Source organism: Henckelia pumila, chromosome 4 (assembly GCF_033568475.1).
Source record: "Henckelia pumila isolate YLH828 chromosome 4, ASM3356847v2, whole genome shotgun sequence".
Classification (NCBI taxonomy): Eukaryota; Viridiplantae; Streptophyta; class Magnoliopsida; order Lamiales; family Gesneriaceae; genus Henckelia; species Henckelia pumila.
In genome coordinates this window covers 195856795-195865538 of record NC_133123.1, presented here as the reverse complement: position 1 = coordinate 195865538, position 8744 = coordinate 195856795, and the positions used below count along the sequence as shown (strand labels likewise).

The window sequence follows — 8744 nt, the reverse complement described above, 5'->3', positions numbered from 1 at the left end:
AACATCAACTCTGATCTCTGAGTACAAAAGGGCCCATAACCAGAGGGCTAGAGTCAGAGTATACAAAAGAACTACCACTAGACAAGGCCTTAGAGGCCAAAACATGGGCTACATAATTAGCATCTCTTGGGCAGTGTCGAAAAACTGCAGATGAGAACCGCTGAATCAAAACCCAGATAGACTGCAAAATCAAATGTTCTTGTGCAAAAGGAGAGTAAATTGAAATTTGTTGAATCACATTAGCAGCATCCGTTTCAAAGATACAGTGAGATGCATGGTGATTAAGTGCGAATGAGAGGCCTTCCCAAACTGGCATTATCTCATCCAAATGAGGAGTAAAAGAACCCGGATAAGAACGATGCAGTGAAGACATTAACACCCCTCCGCATCTCGAAGCACAACACCAATGCCAAAATGCTGAAAATCCATTTTAAAAGTTGCATCCATGTTGATTTTGATACACCCTTTTGAGGGTTTACTCCATCGAGTTTGATGCGGCCGACGAGAGAGATGAAATTCAGTTGCCGAAATTCAATTGAGCTCAAATTTCAATCGAGCTCAAATTCAGTTGAGCTAAGTTCGGCGGATCATTCAATCAAGTCACAGCTGCTGCTCCAGATTTGTAACTTACGCATTAACTCAAAATTATGACAATTAAGAGAAATAAATAGGAGTTTAATAGTCATAATTTTGCCTATAAATAGCGCTCAGATTTCTGAGATAATGTTACACGAAACTCTGAGCAAATTACATTGACACTCGAGTGGAAAAATATCAGTTGATCAGAAGGAGTTCAGTTTAGTTGAGCAAGTGCAGATTGTGGTCAATGACGACCGAGATTAGTTTAGAAACTTTCTGTAAGTGGGCTTGATGTTATAACTTGATATTACAATATAAAAACTACTTCAGCATGTTTAACTTGTGTTCAAAGATTAAATTTCAAAATTCCGTATTTCCGAATACTGCTTTGAACAAAATGATTATGAACTAAATGGTAGGAATACGTATTTTAAACATTCCTGATTACTGATATCACCCTTTAGAGGAGGTATTTTAGTGAAGAATTTATAGGAGAAGGAAAGTACTATGTGAATGGAATAGATTAGCAAACAATTGCTCTCGGCAGCGAGGATTTTGAAAATTCAACTATTTTCACATGTTGGATTTGGTCTTTTGACTTTAACTTTCAACCAATATCACACATATTGGTCATAGTCTATGTTTGTGGCCATTTTGTTAGAATGCACAATATTTGTAACATAAATTTAACTATATCTATGTTTAATTTATATTACCCATCTACCTCTTAGTGGTCATTTTTAATAAAAGAAATGAAAATTATATTTAGAACATTAAATTATCAACTAACTATAGACGTTGATCATTTTCGTCCATTAGCATTTTTAGTTTGGAAAAATTGTATGTTTGATAATTTTATTTGCACCTTTCCATTTTTTGTCTTATTCTCCGAAAATTGATAATATTAGTCCATTAATATTTTTTTATTTTTATTTTTTCAATTTTAATGATAATTTTTCATCATAATTAACGTTGGCGTGAAATCAAACACGTCAATAATTTCTGGCCATCACTGTCATGTCATCATCTTCCGTCCCTTCTAGATGTCACTGAATCTCCTATAAGTTGTGCTTGGATGAAAGGATTCCAAATCTTGGATTTCAAAAATATTCAAATGTATTTTGTTTTTAAGAGAAATAACATCATAAAATTCAAATTTATTTTTTCATATTTATATAGTATTTCATCTTAATTAGGATGGATCTAAGGTACATCCAATAATAGTGTCATTTGAAATCTATTTTATTTCATATAAGTAATGTGTAAATAAATAGTATTTGAATTTAGAATATGATATATTGTTTGATTGTTAACCATGAAATACAATCAAAATTCATGAATTTGAAATTCTTCCATCCAAATACAACCTTACTGAATTTCATAAATGAAAATTTCAGGTAAGATAAATAGTAATCTTCTTTTTTCTGATACTATTTTTGCTGATACTATTTTATAATTTTAGTTGTTGTAAGGTTCAATTAAAAGAGACACTTTTTTAAAAAAAATTTAAAAAAACACTTTTCTTATATCTATCTTCATTCATGATCCAATAAGAGCTTCCTTTCGCATTTGATTAATAAAATGAATTGGTTTTTATGAGATTGTGTATTTTTCGAATTGATTCATGTTCTTAAAATATAATTTTGAAATTTGAGAATATCGCGCTTGATTTTGACATGACTTTTTCTCCCTATTTTGGGACCTGTAAAATATTAGTTTTAACTCAAGTTTGAACCGGATAAATTCGCCACATGGATACAAATCCGTCAAATAGTTTCACATAAAACCATAATATTTCCTCTCATTCGTCCTAAATTGGGTCGCTAATTTACCATGCTGTGCATAATTAGAACACCATTAACATATGTCTTAAATAAACAATTTGATTTTCTCATTTTTCAAAATAAAGATTTCCCAAAACCCCCAAAAAAAAAAAAATGGAACTTAAACTATTAATTAATTTTCTAATATTTGTACGTATTTTGAATATAGATGGACAACTTCATGTTAGATAGTTCGGTGATATAATATAAATTGAAGTCAAAAGACCGATTCCACTACGTGAAAAGAGTTGAATTTTCAAAATCCCAAAAACGAAAAAATAATGTCAAATTTTTATATATTCGAACGCGTTAGCTGCCGAGAGAGACTCTTTGCTTCATTCCACTCCCTATAAATTCTTCACGAAAATCCCTCCTCCTCATTCATCAACTTAATTCTCAGTTTTGCAAAACTCAATTTTCAATATTCTTTTATTCATTTAATTCAAGATTCAAAATATTTTCAATTATGGGACGTTTTTTAAATTCATTTGATACAATTATCGTTTTAGTCTTATTTTTCCCTTGCTTTAATGCTCAATTATCGCCCACATTTTACGACACAACTTGTCCAAATGCAGTCACTACGATCCGAACCTCCATCAGGCAGGCCATATCTCGTGAGCGTCGCATGGCAGCCTCACTCATTCGCCTCCATTTCCACGATTGCTTTGTCCAGGGATGCGACGCGTCGATCTTGCTAGACGACACTGCTAACTTTCAAGGTGAGAAGACTGCATTCCCCAATGTAAGATCAGCAAGAGGCTATGAAGTCATAGACGCTGCAAAAAGTGCGGTCGAGGGTATATGTCCTGGAGTCGTTTCTTGCGCAGACATACTGACTTTGGCAGCTCGAGATGCCTCCGTCGCAGTAAGAAATGTTTATATTTTGCATGCATGCATGTTTAATTAATTCTCACCAAATTAAAATGCATATTGTATCATAAAATTAAGGTTGGCGGCCCGTCGTGGAATGTGAGACTCGGCAGAAGGGACTCGACCACGGCCAGTTTTTCCCGAGCTAACAGTGATCTTCCCGCCCCTTTTCATGATCTCAATGTCATCAATGCTCTCTTCGAAAATAAAAATCTTAATGAAAGAGACATGGTTGCCCTATCAGGTAAATATATTTTTTATTTGTGGAAGCCAATGAACTTTATTATATATATATATCAAGTACGTACAATCTCAAAAATATAATTTCTTGAATATTGATATATAAACTAGCTAATTAATGTTTAATGCATGCAGGAGCTCACACACTAGGCCAATCTCAATGCCAAAATTTTCGCACTCGCATATACAGCAATGGGACAGATATTGATGCCGGCTTCGCTAGCACTCGCAGACGCCAATGTCCGCAAAATGGTGGTGACGAGAACTTGGCGCCGCTAGATCTCGTGACCCCGAATTCTTTTGACAATAACTACTACAAGAACCTGATGCAGAGAAAGGGTCTTCTTCACTCGGATCAAGTTCTTTTCAATGGTGGATCTGCCGACAGTATTGTTTTCGAGTACAGTAGGAATCAACAAACTTTTTACTCCGATTTCGCAAACGCCATGGTTAAAATGAGCGAGATTGAACTGCTCTTGGGCCAAAATGGGATCATTCGAAGGGTTTGTGGTGCAGTAAACTAATTAAATATAATAAATTTATGTTAAATCATTTATTATTTCTTTAAATTTTTATTTATTTATTTTTTTATAAAGGTTGTATTAATCATGACTTGGAAAGTTTTCGAGGTGTTTTTTTTTTAAAATTATTTTTTGCAATAATGTGAATAAAAGGTTGGAGCATTCATAAATTTTCATTTTTTTTATTATGTGTTGAAATGAAACAAGTCAATAAAGGATTAAAATTTAGTTAACGTGCATTTTATTATTATTATTATTATTAGGCACCGTTTGGTACCTATATTATTAATCTGTGTATAATTTAACACATTTAATTCTACTTTCTTCTTGTCATATTATTTATCTATCTATTAATTATTTATCTTACATCAATCAAATCATTAATTATTTTTATTACATCAATCAAATCATCAAATTTAAATTACTATATTACCCTTTATAAATAATATTATTAATATTTTATTAATTTATTAAAAGGACGAAATTGTCATTTTATCATCTTATATAAAATTTAATCAATCAAATCAAATAAAATACTATATCAACAAGTACTATCATTTCTTATTTATTTTTTTTATCACATTATATTACTTATTTATGTATTATTTATCTCATCATCCAAACCAAACGGTACCTTATAGTACAGTATAGACTTAGTAAATTAGCTTCTTGTGTACACCACTCTATTTTTAATTTTTATTTCTAAATCTAAAGTGATCGGATTCGATATTTTGTCCATAAATAATTAATTCGTGGTCGATATGATTTTGAATTGTGAAAAATATTTTGGAATAATCATTCTAGCTCTCAAATTTTCCTATCATTCTAGCAAAAGTAAGTATTTTCATTCTTAGGGTCCCTTGGGACAAGAGATTTGTATTTAAAATTCTCAGCTCAAATCTCATATAGTTGCTTGGAAGCCCGATGGATTTGGGATTTTGAAATCCATAAATTTATTATGTGGATTTAGCCTTTATTTTTTTTCAAATCTGAAATCCATCCATTATATAACATCTCATATTCGAAAAAAAAAAAAAAAAACACACACACACACACTCACAAGAAAAATTAAAACTGAACGATTGAACCTGAGAGCGAGTGTTTTAACAGATAGTCTGAGTGGTGCATCGGTAAATCAATTGATTTTGATGCCAAATAGTCTCCGCGGGTAAGTAAAAATTACGTACAATACCATTTTCTATTGTATTTTTGAAAATTTAATGAATTATTTACATTAATAATTATGTGTTTGTACATAGGTATCATTGGATTCTCACTATCATAAAACCTTTCAACGAGGTCGTCTATTTGCTAGATTCCCAAAGTCATCGCATTCGCGATGAGGATTAGAAATATGTGAGGAAATATGAGTTCATATTCCGTTTTCATTAAGCGTTTAATTTAGTCAACAAAACACTCATTCATCAACTCTTATCAATGTATATATGAAAGGCGTTGAGATTTTTAAATTCAAATAAGGGGAGAAAAGGAAGAAAAAATATGTAATGAGATTGTTAAAGGAAACTCGATTCTTTTCCGAGTATATTGCTTGAGAAACCTTTCCAAAAATCTTTGGGATTTCAATAAACTTATTTCTAATAAATAATTCAAAATTGTGAGTATTAGAAAGAGCATATGAAATTTGATATGTAATAGAATATGACATATTACCTTCGTTCATTAATATTTTTTCCTTGAAGTTTTGATGCAACGTCAAGGCTCTACTAAAGTCTCTGTCAGCTAAATTATAGGATATTCTTGGATAAATAACTCATACAATTTTTCTTGCTCATAGATTTCCTGAGATAGTACCAGAACATCATCTTGAATATTCCCCATTCTTTTATCGCATACTACGATATCTATGGGTGAATCTATTCCTTCTTTAAAAGTTGCCTTGATCATTATTTTGGATTGCTCCAAATGAATCCCATACATCGTCCTTGCTACCTCATTTTTTATCTTTTGCAATTCCTCTCTTATTTCTTCAAAAGAAATTAACTGCATCTCTATTTATTACTTGTCAATTCCATAGGTATTGTCATTTCCCTTCTGGATACTTTGTAAATCAAATGATATCTTCTTTGTCTAAACCCTAGGTTTCCTAAGACTCTTTCTACTTGACCTTCCGAAAATCCTTGGTACTTTTGTAACGTTGGATTTTCTCTCATAATCCTTTGGACCATATTATGAGATATCTTGGTTTGACTAAAAAACCCAGCCAAACTCTCATGTGTTTCGTGTCGAAACACTTCTTATTTAGTTTGATTCTGATTCTGTTTCATCATCAGATCCTTCTTGGCTAAACAGTATCTCTTCTTTGTATATGGTTTCATCTGAGGGGATATCCTCAAACTTATATACTTGGACTAGATCTTGAAAGAAGACTGCATCATCCATATCCGGTGTTGCTTCAAAGAGTTTAACTCCTCTTTTTTTGTTTTCTGGACAATTTGTAGATATATGTCCTCTTGCTCCATATGTCCAGCAGTTGCAATCCTTGAAACTTTCACTTGCTCTTGTATGAGTTCTTCTGAAAGTTCTTCTAGATTGTGTTCTTCCCCTACTTTGCGATGAACTTGTTGCTGGGGATGTTCTTATAGGTCCACTTTTTTTCCCGATCTATAAGATCTGGCCTTTTGTTTGGACCAAAATGTTCTTTGTTTCCAAGAACTTCTCATTTTTTTATTGTATGGGTTATTTCTGAATTTCTTCCTCTTAAATTCCTGTGATTTATTCCCAATAATCGTAGGGAGATCATTTTCTCTACAGCATAAAGGAGTATGCTTATTAATACCCCTTATCTTTTAGTAGTTCTTTTGTAATGCTGTCATATGACACCATTCTTCCAATTTTTCTTTAAGAAAAGAGGCTCGTCTTGCCAAAGTATCTGGATTACCTGGAACGTATTCTTTTATCAGCATTCTCTCTAGAGACTTGGCATCTTTGAAAAAAATAGCTGAATAGCTATATTTTCCTCGAATCCCGAATTCCATCTGTATTTAGTGAATAACAAAATGTATTCATCAACTAAACAGATATCGTGTAATTCAAGACTATACAGGGCTTGAGTATATCTTCTTTTCTTCTTTGTATCTTGATTATTAAAATAATCCACTCCTATAAATTGTTCCTTAAATAGGGTGGTCATTCTTCCTCCAATTTCGCTTAGAGATTCTCCTGCTAAGACTGATTCTTTAGTCTCTAGCATAGTCATTTCCCAAGTTATCTTAACAGATCCCATTAGACTCATTTCCAGAAGTTTGATAAATCCTTCTTTATTGAGATATAAAGTTCTTGCTGCTATTCTCATAGCTGACGTCCAATCTTCTATGAGATCTTCTCTGTTTTTGAAGTCCAGAACATCAAGGTTTAATATAACCATATAAGGATGTATCGGATCTAAAACAGTTTTTTCATAAGGAGTTTGATGTAGTGGTATCTTATTACTTCTTGACCTGGTTCCTGCTGGATGTAAATTTCTCCAACATGGAACTCACTATGTGGTTCTTGTAGCGACCCTGCATGGAATCACCTACTAACTGGAAACTAATAGCATGCATTAAACTTAATAGAGCAAAAATACTTAACGGAGTAAAACGTGTGGAAACATAATCCATAATTTACATATCAGCTTAGTAAAACAAGTCTTGGCTTAATACTGTAGTGATACAACCATATCAAAAAGATTAAAGTAAACTGTCTAAAACATTTATACAGCTAAACAAATCCTGCTGTATAAAATCCCCTGAAAAGCTCCGGCTCCCTAGTTCTGCCTCGAGCTACCGGCTCCGTCCATCCTGCGACCTGCCCTGTGGAATAGGGTGTCCAAGATAATAACCAGGATGTGGATGTATGCAACATGATGACTGGTAAATGTCCGCAAAATGGTGGTGACGAGAACTTGGCGCCGCTAGATCTCGTGACCCCGAATTCTTTTGACAATAACTACTACAAGAACCTGATGCAGAGAAAGGGTCTTCTTCACTCGGATCAAGTTCTTTTCAATGGTGGATCTGCCGACAGTATTGTTTCCGAGTACAGTAGGAATCAACAAACTTTTTTCTCCGATTTCGCAAACGCCATGGTTAAAATGAGCGAGATTGAACTGCTCTTGGGCCAAAATGGGATCATTCGAAGGGTTTGTGGTGCAGTAAACTAATTAAATATAATAAATTTATGTTAAATCATTTATTATTTCTTTAAATTTTTATTTATTTTTTTTTATAAAGGTTGTATTAATCATGACTTGGAGAGTTTTAGAGGTGTTTTTTTTTAATTATTTTTTGCAATAATGTGAATAAAAGGTTGGAGCATTCATAAATTTTCATTTTTTTTTATTATGTGTTGAAATGCAAGTCAATAAAGGATTAAAATTTAGTTAACGTGCATTTATTATTATTAGGGAAAATTGCTTTTTTGGACCTGTATGTTTGTCACTTTGCGATTTCGATCCTCTATATTTTCAGATTTCAGTTTTAGTCCGCTATCTTTATATTTTTGGCAATTTTAGTCCTTTCTTCGATGTGGCGTTGATGTGGCACCAATGCAGTGCTGATGTGGAGCTGACGTGTATAATGCCACTTCAGCATTTTCGAAGAAAAAGAACCGAAATTGCAAAAAATCGAAACATATTATTTTGTAAAATATAATATCATTTGTTTTTTAGAAAAAATATAATATATGTAAATTTATTATTTAATACAAT

General features: G+C 32.5%; 1 protein-coding gene across 1 annotated transcript; it reads left to right on the top strand.

Annotated features, from left to right (window-relative positions):
- The first annotated feature begins 2803 nt into the window (after window positions 1-2803).
- Window positions 2804-4227, top strand: LOC140863232 (lignin-forming anionic peroxidase-like). The gene is made up of 3 exons (XM_073266517.1): window positions 2804-3270; window positions 3354-3519; window positions 3651-4227. Exons 1-3 carry the CDS (start codon window positions 2869-2871, stop codon window positions 4037-4039), a joined length of 957 nt encoding a protein of 318 aa, XP_073122618.1. The 5' UTR covers window positions 2804-2868; the 3' UTR covers window positions 4040-4227.
- The last annotated feature ends 4517 nt before the right edge of the window (window positions 4228-8744 follow it).